Genomic DNA, 26,212 nt, shown 5'->3' on the forward strand with positions numbered 1-26,212 from the left:
GGTCAGTTGTCAGTGGGACCCTGAGATATTGCAGTTTTCCACTATTGGCTTATAGTGTCCCAGTAGATTTCCAGTGTATCACCTCCCAGCCTTCAGTAGCCTGATGTCTTGGAGGAATCTGATAAAGCAGCTCATTCGAAGAATACTGCCCCTAGCCCCCTACTGGTTCCACGTTTTGGAACTGGCTCTGTGCGGAAATGCTCTCACTGTGGGCCTGCACCGTGCAGCTGGCCGTGTGGGAAGAGCCCACTGCCGGAGTGTGGAAGACTACCTTGGGAAGACTCAAGCTGCCCTGCCCGGCTCTGCTAAGCCACCTCTATCTGGGCCTGCCACCCGGGCTGAGCTTTACCCAGTGGGCAGACTCACCCGTGGCTCCACTTCAGTCCGAGTCTCTCAATGCCTCCCCTTCTTAACTCCTGGGTTCTGGAGCGACCGGGGGTGCAGTCTCCCTCTAGGCCGCCATCTTGGATCGCCCCGTGAAGAGAGCCCGCAGCCGGAGTGGGCAGAGCCGCCTGAAGAGGTCTCCGGCTGCCCTGTCCTTATCCCTGAGGCTGACTGCAGATCGAGGCTCTCCGCTGGTTCTTTGCAGGAGTACACTGCACTGCAGGGGCTCCGGGACTCGGAGCGTGCTCTGTTCAGACAGGCTCTCACTAGCGGGCCAGATCCGTTCCGAGAACCTGGAGAAGCTGGCTGTGTGGGCGGGGCCCACCGCCGGAGTGCGCAGGACTGCCTGTGGATGACTCTAGCTGCCCTGCCCGGCTCCGATAAGCCACCTCTATCTGGGCCTGCCACCCGGGCCGAGCTTTACCCAGTGGGCAGACTCACCCGTGGCTCCACTTCAGTCCGAGTCTCTCAATGCCTCCCCTTCTTAACTCCTGGGTTCTGGAGCGACCGGGGGTGCAGTCTCCCTCTAGGCCGCCATCTTGGATCGCCCCGTGAAGAGAGCCCCTCATGCCACCATTTTTAATAACTAAATTTTTATTGACTTGCTTTTTTTCCAGGTACTTATTACTTTCTGAAATTATCTTGTTACTTATTTGTTTTCTTGCCTAATGCCTCTTCTAGAATAAAAGACGCCTGACACCAGGTACCTTTCTTTTTAGCTCATTTCTATTTCCCAGCATTATGTGTACAGAATATGGCACAGAACGCATACTTGAGAAATATGGGTTTGAATGATTGAACAAAGAATGAATAAAATATGACTTTCATCTAGAATATTCAGCCCTCTCTCAACAGCTTCTATTTTAAAGAAATGGATTTTTAAACAAATACCTTAACCCTCTGCTTCAATCGATGCTCAAAAGAAAACAGAAAAATATATATTGAAACTTAGAAAAGTCATTTAATCTCAAGGCACCTTGGAGTTTATTTTTAATCTACACAATGCAAGATTAGAATATATAATGGCTATGGTCCCTTCTGAATCTACAGTTCCAAGACTAGGACTTCAGGTAAAAGTGGAGATATTTTTGAAGGTCTTCAGGCTAGAACATGCCTCTCTCCATTCCCAGACAGTTTCAGAGTGTCATATACTGTACTAAGACAGTAATGTCAGTCCCAGCTTGGGTGTGTACGGCCACAACAGGAAATGCTTACAGCAATTATGACCATTGCCCTTACCATGTAAGGAGTATAGTTCTGTGACCAAAATAGAACTGGAGATAAACTCTTAGCCCCACCACTTGTCGCTGAGCAACTGTGGCTCCACCAGGCCCATTCATATCTCCACCACATTCCTCCAGCATTGATGGATACACACTTGTTCAGAGCAACAGCTTCATTTGAAATACAGTACTTCACAAGTCCCTTTATGAAGCTGGACAAGATTTCTTCCTCCACCACACTCTCCCCGCAAAAGAAGGAAAAGCAGACAGTAGACTAATAACACTGAAGGAAGAACTCCATTAAAGTAGGACCTTCTTACCAAGGATTTTAAGCCTGCCCCTTCATCTGTAAAGCTCCTGTGACAAGCATTTGGAGAACTCCCAGAGGCACACATTAGGATGTTACTAGAAAAGGGCCTCTAGGCACAGGCTGGGGTTCAGCCTTGTTCCTGCCAACCCATGCCTTTGCCAGCCCATGCCCTTGTGTAGAACTCAGCTGATGAAATCCATCTGGGGGTTGTGGGTCTTCAGTCTCCCAAAATCATGCTCTTTCTTACTGTATCAAGCAGCCCTCTACTGGGCTAATTATGTAGGATAATTATGTAATAATTTGTGGCATTTCTTAGGCTTTCTCTTGAGGTCCTTGGCCTCAGGGCTCCTCTGGGCTAGTTTGGGTTATTTTGAAACTCCCTGAATAAACCCTTGAAGGATGAGGCCAGGTGGGCCTGTTCTGATGTGAGCCTACTGTGCAGCAGAGGTCACATGGCAAGTCGAGCAGATGTTGAACTCACCTCGTTCTGCGAATAGGCAGTCTGCTTCCCAGGAGCTGCTCAGTCTCCCTGGGTTGCCAATATTTCAAATTGTCACAAAGCTTTTTCTATAAAGAATAGAGCTAATATCTAGTTCCATTCATTTTTAATTTTCCCTTCTGAAGGGAGCTGCTCAGCCCTGCTATTACAATTATCCAGGACCTTGATAGTCTTCTGGCACCATTTAAAACAAGTCCCAGTGGTTCAAGGGATGGTTCATTTGCATTGTCAGTATAAGTGTGTGCTTTCCAAGGTGACTGTGAGAGTGACTGTGGTGTTGCTGTGCACAAGCCCTCCAGCACATGTCTCTTACCCCAATTTGATCATCAAACACTGCAAAGAGTATTATCATGCCTACTGTAAAGCTGAAAGTGGAGGGTCTACAAGCAGAAGTAACTTGCCTCACCTCCCATAATTAAGTGATGGAGCAAAAATGAAAACTTACATCTGTTCTTTTGAAAAAGCATTTATATTGTCTTTAAAATGTGGCATCAAAATTGAGGCATGCTTATTAAAATGATTCTTATATATTCCTATTTTTGTATTTGTAACTGCATGGACAATGTCTCAGAGACAAGGAAAAGCAGTTGGGGGTAAAATCACTATTTTGGAAATATAATGTTCTTACAAAATTATTGGAGGATTTACAAAAGTTATCATTCTCAGATATAGGGAACAATAGCGATTATTTTTTATTTTTATTTTTATTTTTACAGACTGCATTTTGATTCATTGTACACAAATGGGGTACATCTTTTTGTTTGTATGGTTGCACACAATATAGATTCATAATTCAACTTGTGACAGTTTCCCTAGACAGGCATTCATAAAAAACAATAATATTTCTAAGGTTTGCCTGTTTGCCATTGGGAGTGCCACTATTAATAGTCTGCTCCTTGAGATATCCAGTGACATAGGATAAGTGCCATTGTTAAAGATGATAAGAGAGAGGTTATGTTTTCTAGGGATGAGGAATGAAAGTGAAGCATGCTTTTCTGGAAGCAAAGAGTTCCTCCCAAGGAGAACTTCACCCCTATGAGCAATCCCCTCCCCAGTTCTAGCCCATCTCAGAACATCTCCAAGTTCGGAAAAGCACATGAAGCTCCAGAGCATTCTGGGCTCCTCCAGAAGAGTTCAGAAGACCTTGATCAACCTGCAATCCAGAGCTCAGGGAACATCTTAGGCTGGGCCCCCTCATCTGGAATGGCTAAGAAGTGTCAAGGGTCCTTCATTCCACCACAGCCCACAGCAGAAGGAAATGCCTCTCCCTCTTCAAGACAGCCCATGCTGCCCTTTGAAAACTATAGCCACCCTCAAACTTGTTCTCATCATCAATGTAAATACAAGTCAACAGCATGCATTATTTTTAAAGGGTAACAAGGAATCCAGATGTGATTTACCCTAAGCTCAGCAATGATCCAGGACAGATTCCTGGCCAGGTGCCTCCCCAGGCAAGACATTACATGATTAGGGACAAAATTAGACATGTGCAAGAAACAGGCACCACTACCAGAGGGCAGGTGTCAGTGTCCCGGTGGAGAGACGAGGTAATTATGGAAGGACAGTGCCCACCCCAGGGGCTACTCCATTTCCTATCCCTAAGGAGTCCTCCACCAATCAGAAAAGAGAATTCTTTAACAACAACTCCCCACCCCCAGGAACCACCAATGACTTCTCACAAAATGTTTCCGGGCATGTGGTGAGCAAAGCCACAAAGGGAAATAACAACCCCAGGCAGACAAGGGAGCTCAGTTCCCAGATCCCTGCTGCAGAAGTCACCTACTGCACAAGGTGGAAAAATTTCACTCAGAGCCGGAAGACCTGGTTTGCTCCACATTGTCCTGCTTTGCAGGCTGGTGAGAAGCAGAGCCTCTGAGGTTTTGTTCAAGGATATGGGTTTGACTCTACTGGAGACCACAGGTGCATGAGGTGGCTACCTGTGATGGCGTCCCTGTCCTCAGGAGCCCTTCAAACAGAACTGGAACCATGAAGTCAGAGACCCCACTGTGCTCTGAGGCAATTCCTACATCTTCAGATGAGCTACCGACACTGATCTGAAAGAACCATGCTTATCCACACCATATCCATTAATTTGTTCTTTATTTTACTGGTTATAAAATATGTCAAACTTACTTCATAAAAATGTGAGAGAGGAATATGTAAAGAAGGCATTGAAAATTACCCCCAGTTCTATTATTTAAAAGTCCTAACCTTTTTGGTGTTTTACCTTCTTGGTGTTTTTCCTCCCATGGGTGTACAGAAGGTTAGATATAAATATACACATTCTGTGTTGTTATATAGGAATGTATACAACCTTAAGCTATTTATATATATATAATATACATGTGTATATATTATGTATATATAATCCTATGACTGATATATATATATATTATATGTATATGTATATTATACTTTCTATTCTTTTTCATTATTTCCTTAAGACAAAGTCCCAGAAATAAACAGGTAAAAAGGGATGACCAAAAAATTCTTGCAGGGAGTAATTGCACACCCTCCTCTAGAAACCTGTGAAAATAAAAGGGTGTCAGGTTCCATGAATGTCATTATCAATAAGAATGGGATAATGATCCTGACCTTTGCTTCTGGGAAGTTCTCCCTGATATCTGCCCTAAATTCCTCTGCGGAATTAACTTCAAACATGTTCCTTCTTGTCTTGTTCTCAGAATAATTAGAAACAGCTGCCTCCTACTGCACTTTTGACTAGTCACCATGAAGAAATACTGTTGTTAAATCTCTTGCCACCCTTTGACGCTGGCTTAAAGGAGATGGAGTCCAGTTGTTTGCATTTACTCAAGGCTCCAATGTGACCCATAGGGTTTTTCTCCTGTATGTATTCTGCAATCTCTCTGTCTCAGACAGAAAACCAGTTCCACCTCACAGACATCTCTGAAAATGGTCCAGGGATGTGTAGAGAGTATCTCACTCACCCACAAGCAACAGGCTCCTACTTAAACACTCCAGACTCAATGTGGCCTGTTCTGGCCACATAGCTAGTGATTAAACTGTAATTGACTTTTACTGTAACTAAGTACAAAGAAAAAAGTGGAAATTGTCCATTTCTGAATCTCTTTGAGTTCTTCACCAAGAACAAAACATTTTTTTACAAATCCTAGATTTATCACGGGTCTTTTTAGGAATGTGAGTGTGGAGAAGAAAGGAGATTTAATGATGTGTAGACCTAAAATGAGACAATTATAGTTAATGCCTTGAAGTCATCATCTAGGAAATGGCCCTTGGCTTTTAATAGAACTGGCTTTTCTAATGATAAAATAATAATAACTAGTTTTCACTCTCTCATTGCATACCAGGTACTGTGCTAAGCATTCTGCTTAATTTAATTCCTCTCAGCAACTTTATAAAGTGAGTACTGTTATAATACCCTTCTTACAAAGGAGAAATCCAAGGGACTGGATGTGCTTGTAGTAATATGAATGGATCTTACGAACATAATTCTTTGCGACACACCATTCATAAAATTAACAGACATACATGTAAAACAGTACCATTTTATGAGAATACAGCCAAACAGAACATCAAATCCTATCTCTGGGGAGGAAAATAGGAGTGGGAAATGAGGATAAAAGGAAATGAATAGATAACAAGAGAGGACCTGCCAGCAGCAGTGAGAACAATGACCAGGACTGAGCAGTTTAATACCATGGTCCTCTGCACTGAGTTCAAACAGAGTCAGCAGGGGATCTCTATGCTCAGAGCAGGGAGATAGTAATAGACTGCTCCAGATGACACAATCAGAAACCAGGAGTCTGACCCAGGTGTCTGAGTACCACCCCAAGTACAGCATGGTTCTAACTCGTCCATGAATTAATTCCTGAAATATAACTGCCACATTGCTAAACCTCTTTTGGTCTTGCTTCCTTTGCTATGGTTTAGATAAGTGTCTCCCAAAGGTTCCCACGGTGGCACTAATGAGAGGAACTGTGGACCTTTAGGAAGTGGGGTATGGGACGTCCTTAGGTCATTAGGACAGTGGGACCTTGGTCTTTTCCTCTCTTCTTTCTCTGCTTCCTGGATACTTGCTCTTACACTTGATCACACCATGATGAGATGTTCCCAGACTCCCAATCCTATAGGACTGCCCAGTCTTGGACTTGGACCTCCAGAACCATGAGCCAAAATAAACCTCTTTATTTTGCAATTAACTTCTGTAGGATAATTCATTATAATGTTGCAAAGCTGACTAATACATTAGGCTTTCGTATTTTGATTTCAGTAAATACAGAGTTTATATTTGATCTTCAGGAAAAAGTAGATTTGCTAGATATATTTACATGCCAAACCCAAGTGTGATTAGGCCCATCATTCACCAAGTTTTTCATGTTTATTACATGCGAGGCATTGGACCAGACAGAGGGCAAATGGATGTGAATGAGTAAGGAACTTTGCCTCCTTGAGCTCCTAGCTACTGAACCATTCTCTAAACACAGCAGGGCAGTTCTTTCTTTTCCTGCTGGCCCCTGTGAAGCCTGCAATTTGAGCACAGTTGTGCTGCTCAACCTTGTTCATCATTTTCAAAGTATTTACTAGCATGTCTTAAGATTGTCAGGATTTACTCCAAGAAAGTTTGCAGTAATAGCTGTAACACTCATTTCACTAAATGGAAATTCATTTTTCTCCTTGCTAAACTTTCAAAGGAGTTGACCAAGGAAGAACAACACATACAACAACCACCTGAATAATTGTGGTTAAATCTGCCTCTTCCATTCATGTGGCAAATTCTATTTATATGACAGAAAGTGAACATTTCAGAGACATATCTGAAAGGAAGTCATTCTGTTAGGAAATAATTAAAGGCAGGATGGGAATTTCTGGGGCGTTGAGGAAGCCACAACCCCGCTCTCCCAGGAGTTGCAAGCCAACTCCCTGAGAGTCACCTGGCTTACCTCAATGGTTTTACAGGTGTCCTCCAGCTGACTGATCACTCCCTGGACTCGATCATTGCTCCCCACAAGAACAGCAATGCCATCACTGAGCTCTGACTGATGAAGAGAAAAGAGGGACTCAAGATCTTGGTGACCGGATCACTAAAGATTGTGGATTAGTCGTCGTATTGTTCTTATGGAGCTCCTAATTGAGTGTCCATCCAATTCCAAAGGAATAACTGTAAGAATTGGGAAACCTGTGACCCTCCTGATCTTGCAAGCACACCTTCAGATAGGGATGTATTTGTGTGGGAAGGGAATTCATAGTTTTCCTCACATTCTCACTAGAGACTGTAACTCTGCTGAAAACATGAAGAACATTGAAATTATAGCTATAAAGAGTAACATTCAAGTTGAGGAACTCTAATCATTGTTTATAAGTGGAATGGAGTCTAATATGTGACTTCAGGGACCTAAAATGAATTACTTACCTAGTATAACTCAAGATCAGTTTTATTTGGGAAATGTACATAACAAACATTCATTTTTTGACATATAATTATTTGAGGCCTAGTATGCTAAGCACAAACATTCTCTAGATTGTCATTATAAACTGTAACATGATTCTTGGAGAGAAATTTCCAAGCTGAAATTCTTTTGACCCAAGAAGAGATTCTTTTGTTCACAATGATTTGATTTACCCTCTTCTCATAGCTGGCTATGGAGTTGCAGGGAGCACTGAATGGCAACATAGGAAATCTACAACTCTGTCCTTAATTTCTCTATAATGTTGGGCAAAACATGTCCTCGATTTGAACCCTAATTTTCTCTTACTTAAGTAGGGAGATCTGGATCAAAACAGTGGTTGTAAAACATTTGAAAGCTGCAGAATCCTACCAGGTCAAAGTGAGGCAGTTTTAACTAAACAGGAGCCAGGATGGAGTCCCACCTTCTGTTCCTCTGACCTTCCCATGAGTCACCAGGGCTTGAAGGAAATAATGTTAGGATGTGAGGGACAGGGGAAAAGGAGAAGGGGGAATAAGTCAAAAGTAAATTTGAAAAATAAAAATGCAAAATTTGCAAAATCCTCCTTCTTCAGCAGCTAGCAGTTATTGATTGTAACTGGTATTGTCTGAGTATGACTTCCAAATTTTATTTCGGCCCTGATCTTTACAATAAAACACTGACCAATGAGGAATTGATGATTCTAATTGATACCAAGAGGTGGAACTGCTCAAGTTCTCAATCCAAGAGTGTCTGCAAGTCATAGTGCCCCAACCCCACTTTTATCTGTACTACAGGGATAAGTACTGACAAGTTCCTGCATGAAACTAGGTCAGCAGGTTGGTGACGAGCTGATATGGAGACTCTATTTGGTCTGAATGAGGGGTCTGAGGCCGAGGCCTGCGTGGGTGTGGCGGGGAGATGCGCCACACTCAGGATGTCTTTTAGCAGCTGGCCTAGACAACCTGAAGCCTGGCAGGAGGTGAAATTTTAAAGCTGTTCAGTAACTGCATGTCACTATGACAATTCTCTCCCACAGGGAGTGGGCCCTGCAGAGGGCAAAAGGAAACTTTCCTTGGTGAATGAAGAAAAGTATTCTGTGACTGGAGAGGGAAAAAAGCCATCCTTTTCTTATTTGTAATCTAAACTTCAAATAAGCAGTAAGCAGTTTGAGCTTGGGTCTGGCTCCTTAACACTTCTTGTCTTCAGCAACCTCCAAAAGGCACAAAAACTGGGATTCTGTCCTTCTGCGTCTGTTTCTGAACCTCAGCATCCTTGTCCTCTCTGGCCTTCTCCACCACCCTGCAGGGAATCTGACATGAGGCTACGTGTGCACCTACTGCTCCCACAACCTTCCCTGCAGGGCCCTCTGCACATGCCCTCCAGGGTCCTGTGGCCCTGTATGACTTGGGCTTACTCCTTCCCCAGCAGGGAGCTGACCACACCAACATTTGAAAAAGACTGAGGAGAAAGGGCTGGAGCAACTCCTTTACCTTCTGCCTCTGGAACACATGAGTGAGGGGAGCCACCTGGCAATCCTTGTGTGCACCAAACACCTTGCACAGGGAGCAGGTGGGCACTTCACAGTTCAGACAGTAGATGTTGATGCGCTCCTCTTCATGTTCTTCACACATGGGCTGGTCAGACTTCTTTTCTGGCCTGGGAGGAAGTAGGCAGATAAATGTTCATCAACTTTTATAGGATCCCAGCAGAGACAGGTGACCCAGTGGGTCCCTGAACCCCCAGAAACCCTATTCCAGGAGACTCCTGAGGTCTCTTTCATGTACCCCAAATACTCGGAGTTCAGTTTCCCTGTAGGTTTAGTGATGAGTGCTGACAAATCTCTTAACAACCTGCTTGGCGTGAGACTTGGGACCTGGAGACACTGATTTGTAGCGTTTACCAATTTTCATACTGCGTTTCCAACATGGTTGATTTCAATTCAAGCTTTAAAACTGTCTAGAGAAATTCCTGAAAGTCGAACACTGGGCCCTTGCCAGCCATCAGGAATGTGCTCCAGTTTTGTGTCCATGAGCTCACAAATTTCTTATGAGACACATTCTATTATGGGTGAGAAGGGGAAGTTGCTGATAAACCAAATATCAATCAAGTTTATGTCAGCGGAAGAGCTCAATACCAGCCCCTAGCCTCTGGACCCAGCAGACACCTTTCCCACCTATAAAACTGAGGATGGCTAGGGAGAGCCAAAGTTTTCTTTTATTATTAATCTGGGTGCTGTTAGAAGTAGAAATACATATGAGGGAGATGTGGAGGTGCCTCCTTATATAAAATCCAGGAGTTTTGATGAATTCTATCTAAATAATAGGACTGTTAATAGTTTTCATATGTATTTGAAAAAAATCAACTCTAAATCCGAGAGCATTCTTAATAGTACAAATCACATAGATATTGAGAAGCACTTCAGCTTTGGGACTACATTCTTCTCAGTTGCTATTGAGATGCATTTCTTAAAAACTACCAGTTTTAAGGGGCATGAAATCAATTTAGGAGGTTGTGACTAGCATTGCTAAAGTTAAAATAAAATAACATAGCAAATACTGTGCATTATATGTAGCAAAGATAAGTACCAATATGTAAAATTTTTGTTTCAGGTATATATATATATATATATATATATATATATAAAAATGTGTGTGTGTACATATATACACACATATTATGTGAAGCTATATATACATACATATCCATGTATGTAATTGGTCAATATTATGACGAAAAGCATACTTCCTATTGAGTCATGAATGAAAATGTTTGAACACAATTGATGCTGATGTGTGGTGTATTTAATTACAGTGCTAGAACTCAGAGGAAGATGAAAAACATGCTAAAATACTTTTATAAGTTACTAGGCAAAAGTTCAGTATTTGGATTGGGGCAACTAAACATTAGGAAATCTCCAGGTCTGGTAAGGAAATTGCATGGACTTCTAGCTTCAAGCTTTTGGAATCTGATGTTTGCAAGAGGAATTTCAATCTGGTCTTGTGGAAGTATAATCTTTGACCTCCTGGCTTGTCCATATGCTAGGAACTGAAACAAGAAATGTAACCCCATAACTAGAAAGATTACTTTTCCTCCTGGGTATATTTCCTCCACTAGAACATGAACTCTTTGAGGAGAGGGGCTATGGTATGTCTTCTTTTTTGCTGAATTCCCCAGTGCCCATAAAAGTACCTTGCATACAGGGGAGGGCTGCTTAAATATTTATTGAATGAATAAAAAAATAAAAGGTAATTTGCCTGAATGGTAGACAGTATACCCTGGCTTTACATACCACCACCCAGCTCTAGAAGGCATGGGGAATATGGGCACTGACTTAGCACATATGAGTGACAAAGGAAGAGACAAGACAACATCCTGAGTACTCTGTTAATAAATGACCAAGCCCTCTGGGGGTTATCTACAGATGAGGACTGACAAACTGGTCTCTGTCTGATCAAAGGCACCTCTACCACTAAAACCTCTCTCATGTATCTCCATCTTGTAGTAAATGCGGGCTAAACAAGAATCTGGAGCGTATCTACTAGAAAATGGCACAAGCAAAGCTACTGTGCTCATCTCCCCTAGACATTTTCTGAGGGCAGCTGGTGTTCCAGGTGCTGTTCTATTGTCACCAGAAACAGTGTTACAGGCACAGATATAGGTAGGATAGGAGATACTGAACATGTGGAAACAGTTATCAGGCTATATGTTTATTTTTGTTTGTGGTTCACTTCTTCTTTGTCATGATGTGACATACACTGAGAACTGCTTCCCATATTTCTTATTAGGTTTTTCTTGTTCAGGTGGCAACACAGGACCAGGGGTATCACCTAATTGAAAATGAGTGTACAATGAAAACCTCTGGACAACTTACAACAAATAACAGATTTAGGACAAATATGACATGTAGAATAAAGATGAAAACACATTTTTATGAGGTGAGTGGTCAAGCTCACAGTCGCGGTTCAGAAGTCAGTGCCAAAGGTTGGCAGAGACTCCCAGCCATGCAGGGCAGGCTAGGTGCAATGAATTTGTAAACTGCTCTTGCCCATCTCCAAGGCTATGGGAACCACACCAGCATTTACTGAGAGGTAGGTATCTGGTCTTGGTGAGGCAATTCCACAGGAACCTATGTTCTGACCTTAAAGCTTAATCCTACTTCAGCTTCACCATGTGGTCTTAGGTGAGTTACTCAACCTATTTTGGTCTCAATTTTTATTGACATCTAGAAATTGAACCAAGAGTCTTCTAATTAAATATGGAAGGATGAACACAGGCATGTACTTATGTTTCCCATGGAAATCCCACTAAATGAGATAAGGAAATAAAAAGGTATAAATCAATAAAGGACAAAAAGTAAGCAAGATGATGGCAAATGGGAGATGTCTAGCAGGTGTTGGAAATTGGCAACAGTGACCTACTTGAGTTACATCTTAGCTCTGCTAAGTGCCTGCAGGGAAGAAGGCTACAAGAAGCCAGCTGACTTGAGCTGTGGAGTTCTGAAAAGGTTCTGGAACTGCAGCCAGAAGCTTGAGTTGAACCTCTACGAGACATCCTGAAGACAGGCACTTAAATGAGGCTGAAAAGAGAGGACTATGCATATTGTATGAGATAGATTGAGGATGTGTGCCACAAAAACAAAAGAATAAATCAACAGAGGAAGACATGGATTCAAGAAGCAAGAAGCTTAACCCAAGGAAGAGCAAAGTAGAGGGTAAAGCCCAGGCATATGAGGGCTTAGTCCTAATCATCTACAGTGGAAAAGTTAATGTTATGGCTTAGATGTTGTGTATCCCAAAAGCTCATGTGTGAGACAAAGTTAGAAGTTTCGGAGGAGAAACGATTGGGTCATAGCCTTAACCTAATCAATTAATTAATCCCTGATGAGATTAATTGAGTGGTAACTGGAGGTAGGTGGATGTGGCTGGAGAAGGCTGGGCTTGGGGTGTGGCTATGGGGTACATATTTTGTATCTGGAGAATGGAGACTCTCTGTCTGCTTCCTAATCACCATGTAAGCTGCTTCCCTCTGCCACACTCTTTGGCCACGATGTTCTGCCTTACCTGGAGTCCCAAGGAATTCAGCCAGCCTTCTATGGACTAAGACCTCTGAAACCATGAGCCCTCAAATAAACTTTTCCACCTCTAAAATTGTTCTGGTTGGTCATTTAGTCACAGCAGTGAAAAACAGATAATATCTAAAATTGAACAATCAAGCAACAGAAACATAATAGCATATACATGTCATTAGCAACAAAAAGCAGAAAACAACTAAAAGAATTAAAAGTGACTTTGGGGATCAAGATGTGAAGGTGAAGAGAGTAGGGTGGGAAATGTGCCTTTTGTTAGAGGCCTTGTAGTGTTGTTGAACTTTATGTGATTTAGTTTCACCAAAACACTAAAGAACCACCATTTGATTCAGTTATCCCACTCCTCAGTTTATACCCAAAGGACTTAAAAGCAGAATACTACAGTGACACAGCCACATCAATGTTTATAGCAGTTCAATTCACAATAGCTAAACTACGGAACCAACCTAGGTGCCCTTCAACAGATGAATGGATAAAGAAATTGTGGTATATATACACATGGAACATTACTCAACCTTAAAAAAGAATGAAATCATGGCATTTGCCAATAAATGGAAGGAGCTAGAGAATATCATGCTAAGTGAAACAAGTCAATCCTAAAGAACCAAAGACCAAATGTCTTCTCTGATAAGCAGATGCTAATTCACGGAGGTGGGTAGGGAAAAATAGAGGTACTTTGGATTAGACAGAGGGGAGTGAAGGGAGGGGAGGGGGTATGGGGTGGGAAACACACTGGAATAAATCAGACATTATTACCCTATGTGCATACATGATTACACCGGTGTAATTCTGTGTCATGTACAACCAGAGAATGAGAAGTTATACTCCATTTATGTATGATGTATCAAAATGCATTCTACTGTCATGTATAACTAATTAGAACAAATAAAAAATCAGTTAGCAAGCTTTAAATAAAACAATAAAGACCTTTAACAGGGTGAATAATAATAATAATAATAATAGTAATAATCAACCCTCACAGGATTGTGTAAGAACTAAAGAATTGCACAAGATTCACACATAAAGCACCCTGAACAGTGTTTAACACATAATACATAGTAACTTTGCTTATTATACTTTAAAGCTTATTACTATTTATTATTAATATTAACCAAATTAGTCCCTTCTCTTGCCGAACCCCCAAACTGTAGCTAGCTCAGTACCATTCCCTGTTCTAGATGAGACCAGGACTTGTGGAGAATTACAGTCTCTAGTTTTTCTGCCAAAGAGCAGAGTTGCCCAGTACCCATGGTCCATTGTTCATACCTCCTCCCCTGTCCTTTGATGTTCCCAATAACCAGAACTGGGCCCATCTCACTCTTCTTATCAAAGGTTATTCCAGGGTGGTCTAATGTACCCTGAGGCTCAGAGTTCTGGTCTGTTAAGACTTCCAACCTCCAGAGAACAACTGACTCCATGCCCAGATCTGTGGCTAAGCCCTCTGGGCCACTTGTGGTTTGGCTACCATGTTAAAAATGCCCTAAAGGCAAGTCTCGAACTTAAGAAACAACATAGGAAGAATTTGATAATTACAAAAGTAAACTTGTTCTTGGTTGTGAGCTTATTTTTTGGAAATTTGGTTCATTCCATTCATGCAATTTGCTTCCCAGCTCCTGGACACTATTTTTGGTAGCTCCCCAACCCAGCTTGATGGTTAAAGTAAGCATTTTTTTTGTGGTTTTTACTAATGCCTTAAGTTTTAACATCTCCTTTCCTTTGGATTTCATAACAAGTATTGTTAATTTTTTTTTCATGTTTCAAGTTCCCACTGTGGCAAGTAGTGAGAAAATTTATTTAATTAATGTAAAAATATTAATGTAATTATTAGTGTAAACTTAGAGAGCTGGCACTGTGGAGCCAGGTGTAAGGTGTGGTGTAAGGTAGTGTACTAGGTACTGAAACAGCTGTCATAAAATTCCTTTTAATAATTAGTTGGTTATTAATTGGTTAATTTTTTTTAAAGACAATTTGTGTACTTGTACTTTAAAGTAACGAAATGCAGTGAGATCAGATATCTGAAGTGATAACAGTAGTACTTTCTTTCTTGTCAGGAGATTTTGGAAGCAAGGGAAACAGGTGGCTGTAATCTGTAATAAGTCATCAGCCATTCTTCTTTCCCAATCTCATCTATGTCCCAGTACTAATTAAGTTTTGACTCTCAAGCAGAAACTAATAGCCATAATAATTACAATAATTATTTGTTAGATTTATAGAACAGTTTTCCTTCTAAGAGCACAAGGCTTTTCTTTTTTTCTTTTTTTTTATTGTAAACAAATGGGATATATTTTGATTCTCTGTACATGGAGTAAAAGCATACCATTCGTGTAATCATAAATTTACACAGGGCAATGTTGTTTGATTCATTCCGCCATTTTTTCCCCCTTTCCCCCCACCCCACCCACCCCTCTTTTCCCTCTATACAGTCCTTCCTTCCTCCATTGAGCACAAGGCTTTTAAAACCTAACAGATGTTCCATAAATTCATGACCCCAAATAAGAATCTCAATGAAGCCATTTCTAGATGGTCTCCATATTGCAACCAAGCTTTGTGGACTGGACTGACCTGTGCACAATAGTAAAAGGCTCCTCACTCCATGCCTTCTAGGAATATACTCTTGCGGTGTTGTCTCTAGGAAATGAACTGTATAGCCAATGTGGTTCCATAAATAAGAAGCCTTTAAAAATTTTTAAATGAATGAATGTATAATAATCCATCAACAGTAAATGCTAAAAGTATACAGCAAATATAATATGCAGCCTGGACTTCATTTTTTTTTCCTCCCGTATCTCTAAACTGTAAGTCTGTAAAGGTCAGGATTGATACCTGGCTTTGAACTTCTTACAGATTCAATATGGTGACAATGTCAGAGGATTTTGTTTTTCTTATTATTAGCTAGACAATTTTAAGGCAAGATTGTCTGAACTAGAAACTGGGCTATTTTGGAAGATGCCATTTCGGTTAACTTTATATTTGCACTGGAATTTTTCGCTATGTAGGATCTGGAAATACAAAGGATCTGTAATGTGCAAAAAATGTCTAAAATGTATGTACTACAAGGCTTTTAGGGAGGGCAGCATTATGCCTCTTTCAGCATCACCATCTGGGATGGATTAGTGTTAATGAGTCACTTCATTCTTACATGATACAAAAGCATGAACACCAGTTCCCTTCTCTATTCCCACCAGCGACTCTCAGTCCCATTAGGAAGGACTGACTTGGAAAAACCCTTTACTATAAAACAATCAGTCTGTGATTGGTAGACAATCATTCAGTGTGGCAACCCATTAAAACAAATACAAACAAGCATCGAAAGGATTTGGCACATGGAAAAGTGTTACCTGGTGGACTCCTGCTTGTAGATATCGATGATGTTTTCCACCAGCAGGTTCCTCTGAAGTCCATATACCCCGTGTCTGTCCAGAACCACTTCGTGTCTACAGGAGGGGCAGCGGAATCGGCCCCCTGATGCCACTGTGGTACCTCCTCTTGTGGGCAAGTACGGGTTAGAGGCCTGTTCTTGCCAAGCAAGAAAAGAGGAATTGAGTCATGTCACAGGGAGCTTTCCTGAGACTTATTTTAACTCTCTGTGACTACAAACAACATGGACTTCGACTTGAAGCTTGCCATAAAATAATCTCTCAGGGCCTTGCTGCAAGTGGTCCTGAAACACAGAGCCAGTCCTCATCCACAGGCATCTGCAACGTATCAGTCAGCATGAGGATTTTTCCACCCAAGGTTTCATCATCAAAATTTCAGCCAGAAATACCAATTTCCGTGTCTTTTGACTTTGAAACACATTCAATGATTTTGTTAAAAACAAATGTGATTCTTAGAATTAAAACACAACTAGATTTGGGAGTAAGGAAGAAGTTGACAGCCAAGCACAAAAGAAATTATTCAAATAAATTGGAAATAAATGCTGTCCCATTAAAGTTTTCTAAAGGAATCAACATCAATATGAAGCACTTGATTTGGAGAGGAGGGAATCTTTCGCACCCCCAAATCCCAAACAAGCCTACCTGGAAAATGTCGCTGGCACACTTTCGGCACAGGTTGTGCTGACAGGGGAGAATGACCACAGGCTTTGTGAACATCTCCAGGCAGATGGGACAGATAAGTTGCTTCTCCAAGTTATCCATGGTCTGTTGCTCTTTGGAAAAAGACTTGTAATTCAGAGATGCACTCATCTCCTGGCCGTCCCAGAGCGCTCTGCCAGGGAAAGGCTGTTCCGAATGGCTTCAGCAAGTGTTTCCTGGAAATAATTCCAAGGACTGTATGATCAAGTGTCCTTTATGTTTCTCTTGGTGGAGGACATTGTTTCAGGCTCTGGTTCAAAGTGGATCCAGAGCTGTTTTTAGCAGTCCAGTGTCACGTGACCATGGGCTGACTTGTCCATATAAGCCAGTGACAGGAGGATGGATTCTGACAGGTGACAGAGAGCAGGAGTCAACATTCTTGTCCCTGGGAGTGAAGAGAGTGGGTGGGTAGAAGGATTACAAACCCCATTTAGACAGGGGTGGCCAGGGGAAGGAGGTAGAAGCTGACAGTTGTCAACAACAAATGCAAATGTGCATGCCTGGCCCCTGAGACATGCCTCCCTGAGCACTCAGGAATAACTTGGTGACAGGCTTCTCCAGGAAGGGCAGAATGTGACCCAAGAGTCTAACTGTACAATGAACACCATTTCTGTCTTGAGAGATCCAGAACTGAGTCAAGGAAAGTAGCCTGACAGTACCTGCTTAGGAATAAACAAAACACATCTTGAACATTATTATCCTGGCTTCATGAAGGTATACATCTAAAAAGACTTGATTAATATTAAATCTTTCACCTTTGCCAGGGTCATGATTGGGCGAAAAATTCCAATTTAAAAGCTGAATTTGGGCCAGGTACAGTGGTGTATGCCTGTAATCCCAGCAGCTTGGGAGGCTGAGGTATAAGGATCCTGAATTCAAAGCCAGTCTCAGCAATTTAGTGAAGCCCTAAGCAACTCAGTGAGACTCTGTCTCTAATAAAATATTTTAAAAGGACTGGGGTTAAGCACCAGTGGTTAAGTACCCCTGGGTTCAATCCCAAGTACCAAAAAGAAAAAAAAAAAAAAAAAAAAAAAAAGAAAGAAAAAAAGCTTAATTCAAATCCTTTCACCATAAAGATGTCTACAAAATTGAAAAAAAAAAAAATCAACACCAGTTCATGATCCAACTTAAAAAACAAACAAAACTCCAATATCTCTTTTCCATGTTGCTTTCCCTTCTCCCTAACCCTCTTTTATCCTATACCCTCACCCCTATACACATCCAAAAACACACAAAAAAATTTACATTCTTTAAAAATTTAAATTTAATTTATGACAATAATCTGTAGTGGTGTAGTAGCTGGCCTGTGTCTAGCAGAACAATGATTTCCTTTGGTCATGTGTCAGGGGCCAGATATTAGTGCCATCTACAACTGAAATGAACATACAGTCCTTCTGGACCTCTCTTGGATCTGCTTTTTACGTGTGCATCTGTCCCTTCCTCTCAGGTGATATTTAAAATGAGACCTTTCCTGTACATTTCTGATATTCTTGATCTACTCTTGAGTTAAAAATATAGATTCTAACATTTGCCAGAATTTTGTGAAACAACTGGTTAACTGTATTGTATTTGACATTTTTAAATGAGATTAAAGACTAAAAGAAAAATTCATGTCTGTTTTTACATGATGAATTTTATCCCATTTCTCTTTGATTTTAAAAACCCGGAATAAGGAACACATTTTGTTAACAATCCCTAGTATACTTAATTATCAGTAAAGGGTAGGTCAGTGTAACTGGTTATGTGTGGACTTAGTGCTGTTTGCACTGAGAGCTTATTGATGATCTAATAAGCTCTATTACCTAATAATACATCATATGTATTCATAAACACTTCAGGGATCTTGGGATGATTCTTTTAATACTTTCAATATTTATTTAGCAACTTATTTAGTGAAGAAGGGGAACTGATGACATTTTTTACTGATTTACATCTGGTCACCTAGACTAGGCAGCTAATTCTGTTTGTCATTACTTTAACTATGGAGGTCTGAGCACAATATATGAGATATTTTTTAGGGAAGAAGAAGTTGCTATTGTAAAAGTATAAGACCTTGTAATCTAAGGAAAACACTTGTATTAACCAGGGTTCTCCAGAGGACTAGAACAAATAAAATGCATATATAATTATAAGAGGGGATCTATTAGATTAAATTATAGGGTCAAAGGCTGAATGATTTCACAATGGCCACCTGCAGGATGAAGAGCTTGGTCCAAGAAGTTGGAAGTCTCAGAACAAGAGAGACAAATGATGCTGTCTGAGGCTGAAGGCCTGGAAACTCCTGGAGATTAGCTGGGACAAATCCGTGTTCAAAGACTGAAGAGTCTGATGTCCTGGGATGATGGCAACAGCAAAACTCACACCTGCTCAAGAAGAGTCAAACTTGCATGCACACATGTAGTTTTTGTTCCATCTAGGCCCCCTAGTCTCTTGGACTGTGCTTCCCACATTCAGGGTAGGTCTTCCCTACTCAGTTCACTTATCCACATCAATTGTCTCTGACAACACCTTCACAGACACACCCAGCAGTGTGCTTTACCAGTTTTCTGGAACTCTTTCAATCTAGTTGACAATCAAAATTAACCATCTCAAAATTAACTCATCTCTTAAACTAATAGTATAGTTATGAGTTAATTAACAACAGGGATGTGTTCTGAGAAATGTATTGTTAGGCAGTTCTGTCATTGTGTAAACATCACAGAATACTTACAGAAAACTAGATGGTATAACCTCCTGTACACTAAGGCTATCACTTATTATTGACAATCTAAACATAAGCTCTATTACCTAATAAGTCACCACAAACCTGAACAGGAAGCTATTGTACTGAACACTGTAAGCAATTGTAACACAATGGTAGTTATACATATATATATAAGCATATCTAAATATTAAAAAGGTACAGTGAAAATGGTATAAAAGAAACTTACTATAACTTTATTTCATATACTTTTTAAGTTTTTTAACTTTTTGACTCTTTTGTAATAACTCTTATTAAACCCAAACACATTGTACAGATACACAAAAATATTTTTGTAAACTTATTCTGTAAGATTTTTCTATTTGTAATTTTAGTTTTTAAATGCTTTTGTTAAAAATTAACACATTAGCCTAGATTTCTTTACACAGCATCACCATTAACATGTGTGTAATGTTTTGTGCAGAACATTATGACAGCTAAGACATGACTAGGCAAAATAGTCTCATGGGACCACTGCTATGTATGCAGTTGGTCCATCATTGACTGAAAAGTTGTAATGCAGCACGTAACTGTACATTGTAGCAGAGCCTATTATTATAGAAAGAAGTCATTCCTTCAAAAAACATTCATCAAATATTTACCAGGTGTCTCCATTGTGCAAGGCTATGGGGATCAAAAGATAAAACAAGTCACAACCCATGTTCTCAAGAAGCTGAACCTAATAGAGATAAGATATGCATCTATAGAACCATAATTCAAAACAAAATGTGATAAGGAGCTACAGACTTTTAGAGTGGGAGGAATGAGGGTAGCGTCATGGGTGAGAGTAGCTTGTGAATAGATTCACTGAGGAACTTGAACAGATGGACATGTAGCTAGGTGAAACCCAGGTGAGGCTTTCCAGACAGAACAAGCAGAAGCATGGAGGTGCAGGTGTGCAGGGGGTCTCGGAGGATATGGCAGTTTAGGCTGGAGTGCAGAGCACATTACTGATACGTTGGCAGGCTGTGAATTCTGGACTAAAGAGTTTCTAACACTTAATAAATTAGACATCAGGAAGTCATTAAGAGCTTCTCACAGGGACACTTCTATAAGTGTGTTGGCTAGGTTAATCTTGCAGTGGTTAAAAGGACAGATGAAGAGTGAGGGTAACCTGGCTAAAGACCAGATTGGAAGGTGATAGTCCAGGTGAAAGGTCATAAAGCTCTAGCATGGGGTGATGGTACTGGGGAAGGAAAGGAGGAAATGGACTCTGAGGTTGTTATGAAAGTTGAATCCACAGAGATGACTCAGAAGTCTTGAGTGTGAGCAACCAGTGACGAAGTGGGGAGGGCTAAAGAGTGAGTCAGGAGACAGGCTTCTCTCTGGCCTCTGTCCACCTTACTTTGTGGTCCAGGGAAAGTGGCCTTGTCTTGCTGGATTTCAGTTCTCTCATCTATAAGCGATTGGGGTTCATAACTAGGTTAGCAGCATCTTTAAGAGAAAAATCTGAAACAGTATTTCTTTTGATGCTGAAAATCCCCAATTCCATTATTTGATGTTTCTTCTTTCCCTCTGCCTTCCGCTTTTTCCTAGAATTGTCATTGGAGGCTGTACATAAAGCAAGCAGAACTCCCGTAGAAATGTGAGTCAAGTCAGGGAATAATACCCACTTTCCCTTCCTCATTCTCTTTTTTACATCTCTTGTTCCTTCCTCCTCTCAGAGACCAGTGATCTATGGGGTAGCTATGTGGGTTGGGAGTGGGACACAGAGAGTGTTGGTTCTAGGGCAGAGCCAGAACATTTTAGCCTACTCCCAAATCCTTCAGAGTCCAGGAGATAGAGACCAATGTAACTGAATTGGATTTAAGACATCTTCAGGGTTCTGGGATTTAGAGTGGACTTGAGTCTCCTTAGTCATGAAAACCAGCATGGTTTCCTGGAGGTATCCTGGACTATGAAGAAGGGGTGCACTATTCCCTCCCCTTCTCTCACCCTCACTCTCACCACACACATAAGGACAGGACTTGAAACCATAGGGAGCAATTCCGGAGTCCACCAATCTGGGGCAGGGGCATGTTTAGACACACTGAGAAACTGAAGCAAAACCATCATTGCCCTTCTCCAACAGCTTCCCATTTCTCCAGAGAAGTCTGGGGGAAATAACATGGGTTCCCAAGAAACTGAGTAGGCACCCAAGAGTGGATTTGGTATTAAGAGATGACAACAGGGATTTTGACATTTTTCAACCTCTAACCTCCAGACCAAATGGAAGCAGGTTTCAGGGGTCAGAGGCAGGAATGACAAGGAGGTCTGTGATCCTTCTGACACTACTTACCTGGATCTAGGCCAAACTTCACAAAGTAAGGACACCACATAACTGCCTTCGCTTTAAACTCCACCTGCAAACTCAGGGGGCCCCAGGTCCCTGGCAGTTCTGACCCAAGAGTGACAGAGAACTAAGAAAAGCATTAAAGTTATGATAACAATTTTATTAAGAGAGAGATAGAGAAATACAAATTAGGACCAGGTCAAAGAAGAAAAGTATAGGATAAGGTCTGGCTGGGGGTTCCCAAATATGAACTCCTGTGTCCTCCCCCACTGGAGTTGGCATGCATCACCCTTTTGGCACAGGATATGTAACAATAAAACAGGTACTGCTAACCAGGGAAGCTTACCCAAGCTTCTGTGTCCAGAGCTTTTATCTGGGTTTTATGAAGCAGAAACGATTGATTAAATCATTGGTCATGTGACTGAATTCAGTCTTCAGTCCTTCTTCCCTTCCTGGAGGCTGGGTTGAGACTACATAGCTAAAAACCCCAACAGGCTTATCACACGGTTGCTCTTTCTGTCCTGATTGGCCCCCTCCTGAGTCATCTTATTAGCCTAAATTATTGGGGCCCACAGTGAATAACACAGAGACATGCTTATCACTTAGGAAATTCTAAGAATTTAGAGGCTCCCTCCCAGGAACTTAGGATGAAGGTCAGCCAAATTCTTTATTATATAATAAAACATTAGTGTGTTTTTATCTCAGACAGGGAGAAAGGGGGATTCTAAAATTACTTTTACTTTTATATCAGCACAACAGATAAAATAAACATGTATTGAGTACCAATTGCTTTGTATAATAGCTCTGCGTAATAGGTATTATTACTGCCATGGAGCCAGCTGTGGCTGAACAAAGTAGTTGTCCAGAGTCATATGATTGCTAAGTTGTGACGCACACTCAAAGACCCATATGATTACAGAGTCCATGTTTTCACCCCTCAAGCTGTTCTACTCCCACGAACTAGAATAGCATTGTCCATTAAAATTGTCTGCAATGAGCTGGGCATGGTGGTGCACACCTGTAATCCCAGTGACTCTGGAGGCTGAAAAAGGAGGATCCTAGGTTCTTCAAGGTCAGTCCTGGCAACTTAGCAAGACCCTGTCTTAAAATAAAAAAAAAAAAAAAAAAAAGAATTGGGGACATGGCTCAGTGGTAAAGATATAGCTCAGTTCTCAGTACATAAAAAAAAAAAAGTCTGCCATAAAAGAAATGTTCTATATCTGTGGTGTTCAACCTCTAGTCACAAATGGCTACTGAGTACTTAGAATGTATACTGTGCAACTCTGGAACTGAATTTGAAACTTTATTTAATTTAAACTTATATTTAAATGATCTCATGTGGTTAGTGGGTACCATATTGAACAATCAGGTCTGGAACATGAAATATAAAAAAATTGGGGAGGAAATTAAAATGCATGTGAAAGATTCTCCAACAGGAACTGGATTTCCTTTTTTGGTGGATTCTGTACTATAGCTAGGGTGATATGAACCCCCACTGGCCCCAGAATGTCTAAAAGACCAAAGTAAACTTTTTATCCCAACTTTCAAAATAGTTTTGAGTATTCTGGAGATATAAGACATTAGAAAAGGAATCAGGGTCAGGGGTGCTAGTTTCTTGAAGATTCTAGAACATCCTTAGCATTTCATTTACTCATGTTCTCTTTTGTCTCTTTAGCACAAATAATTGCAAATCCAGATGCTAGAAAAGAATAGAGCTTTGCTCAACAAATATGTTGATCAAATAAAATAGGATTTGTGGCCGGATGGAGGATAGAGCTAAAGAAAATTAAAAAGATACTGCTTATAGAAAGTGGTAAAGCAGATAGAGGACAAACCTACTGGGAGAGAAAATAATAGGAATTAGAAGGTTAACCTTGCTTCTGGCTCAACCTCTAAGGTAGAGAGGAAGGAGAATTCTTGATTTCTTGTAGCCAACATAAGAAAGTTGGTGACTGACTAAATCAGTAAAACATGGAGATGTGCATGTGCAGGCATAGAGTTGAGGACTGCAAAAGAAGGAGGGTTAGAAAGGTTGAAACACTAAGGCATTAGCAGTCTAAGACTTCAGATCAATTCCAGCATAAATTAAATTTCTTGGAAATTATTTTAATCCCATGCCAAAACAAAGAGCCAACCCTTAATCTTGTGCAAGCTAGGTCCTCTTAAAGATGCAAGATTATTAATTCTTTTTTGCAATACCCATCCATCCATACAACTACCCAACCATCTAGCCATTCACTTGCCCATCCATCCATCCATCCATCCATCCATCCATCCATCCATCTATCCACCCATCCATCCTTTGATAAGTGAGAGCACCATATAAGGTCAGTGGTGAAGTTTAGATGAGCTGGTTGGTGTTCTAGGCAGCAGGCTCTGTTTATTGGTTCTGCCAGATACAATGCATTTGGCAAAAGACATGTAGGTGTATAATGCTATTTATTTTGGTATCCTAGAGCTCAAGGTATGCTTCAGAAAAGCACTTTCTAATCACTAGTTGTCTTGAGAATTTGCTTCCATGTAACTTTTAAAGTTCTTGGGGGCGGGGGGAACATCTCCAGTAAAAGGATCCATGTCATCTCCTTATGCCTTTTCATGTATACAATATTTAACATTTTCCTCTTACTTCATTGTCAATCTTTACAATTTAATTGTCTCTCTGGAAATAGGCAACTTGCATATATGATTTAAAATTTTTTCATGAAAACACACAGAGAAATGAACTAACTTGAAAAGAACATAATAGAAGCTAACACTATGTGACATTTATTCCATTAGATAGTTTGCAAACTTCTGGTTCTTTTAGCTTTTTTTGTTTCATCTTGATAATTGCTTCTGCTTCAAATCTGTTGTTTATAAATTTTATTTCATCATAAAGATCTCTGAGGAACTGTTAGAAAACTAACATACTGTACTTTCCTCTGAACATTTATTGACATAATTCAAGTGCCAGAAATAAACAGAAGAGTTCCAAGAAGTAGCAAATACTTTATAGCCTAAGGTCCTTCCAATGGTGCCTATGTGAAGTCCTCACCTGGGCTTCAGGGCCTCCTGAGTTCCACCCTAACCACAACCCATCTCCCACTTCCCCTACACCCCAGTGTTCTAATTGACTTCTCTGAATTCGCTCTTGCCTTTTGCAACTCATTTCCTGCACATCACTCCTATTTAAATCCCAGGAATGTTCGCATCACTCCTATGAAAAAGACATTAATCATGATGAGTCCTAAGGCCTGACATGATCTGCCCCTGCCTATCTCTCCAATCTGCACTGTCCATAGAAATAAGATGTGACAAAAATGAGTCATATTTATGAAAAGTTACAGTAAAAAAGCGAAAAAGAAGCGAAAAAGAACCTAGGGGGGCTTTTTCACTGACCCACATGCCCAGTCCATTTTATTTCTTATTTCTAGACAGGGTCTTAAGCTAAATTGCTGAGGATCTTGCTAAATTGCTAAGGTTGGCCTTGAACTTGCAATCCTCATACCCAAGTATCCTGAGTTGCTGGGATTACAGGTGTGCACCACCACGCCCTTCTTAGTCTTTTACTATTAAATATAATGTTAGCTGTATGTTTTTTGTGGATACCTTTATTAGACTGATGAAATTCCCCTCCCTTCCAAGTTTGCTGACAGTTTTAAAAATCAGGAATAGATGTCTAATTTGGTCAAATGTTTCTTTTGTCTGTTTAATACGGTGAATTACATTGATTTTTGAAAAGTTGAACCTGTCTTGTATTCCTGAAATAAATTCCACTTGGTAATAATGTATTTTCCTTTTTATGTATTGTTGAATTTAATTAGCTAAATTTTTGTTAAAAACATTTGCATCTCTGTTCATGAAGGGTATTGTTATACTATTTTCTTTTCCTGTGATGTTTTTGCCTGGTTTTGATATCATGGTAAAGTCGCTTCATAGAAATGAGTTGGGAAATACTTAAATTTTCTAGAACAATTTATATATAATTGGTATTATTTCTTCCTTAAATGCTCAGTAGAATTCACTGCTGAAGCCATCTGGGTCTGGTGTTTTCTTTATAAGAAAAATAAATGCATTAATACATGTAAAGTTCCTAGAACTGTGTTTGGCTTATAGGAAGTGCTGAATAAATATTAGCTGTTAATTACCTAATTATTATCATCTGCATTTTACAAATGAGGAAACTGAAGCAACCAGGATTTCAAATATTAGTTATTAATATTTTCATCTATATG

General features: G+C 40.5%; 1 protein-coding gene across 4 annotated transcripts in view; it reads right to left on the bottom strand.

Annotated features, from left to right (window-relative positions):
• Nucleotides 1–17,264, bottom strand: part of Trim55 (tripartite motif containing 55) — a 52,695-nt gene extending 35,431 nt beyond the window's left edge. For 2 of the 4 annotated variants that reach the window (XM_047528251.1, XM_047528243.1), the window contains exons 1-4: nucleotides 16,930–17,263; nucleotides 16,249–16,421; nucleotides 9,315–9,480; nucleotides 7,339–7,434 (exon numbers count right to left, since the gene is read on the bottom strand). In XM_047528251.1, the coding sequence (XP_047384207.1) occupies nucleotides 7,339–7,434; nucleotides 9,315–9,480; nucleotides 16,249–16,421; nucleotides 16,930–17,097 (603 nt within the window). In that variant the 5' untranslated portion in view covers nucleotides 17,098–17,263. Of the gene's footprint in view, nucleotides 1–7,338; nucleotides 7,435–9,314; nucleotides 9,481–16,248; nucleotides 16,422–16,929 lie in introns of all 4 variants that reach the window. The other 2 variants (XM_047528233.1, XM_047528223.1) reach the window with 2 other exon arrangements.
• Between the last annotated feature and the right edge of the window lie 8,948 nt (nucleotides 17,265–26,212).

The sequence above is a fragment of the Sciurus carolinensis genome, chromosome 1 (assembly GCF_902686445.1).
Source record: "Sciurus carolinensis chromosome 1, mSciCar1.2, whole genome shotgun sequence".
Taxonomy (NCBI): domain Eukaryota; kingdom Metazoa; phylum Chordata; class Mammalia; order Rodentia; family Sciuridae; genus Sciurus; species Sciurus carolinensis.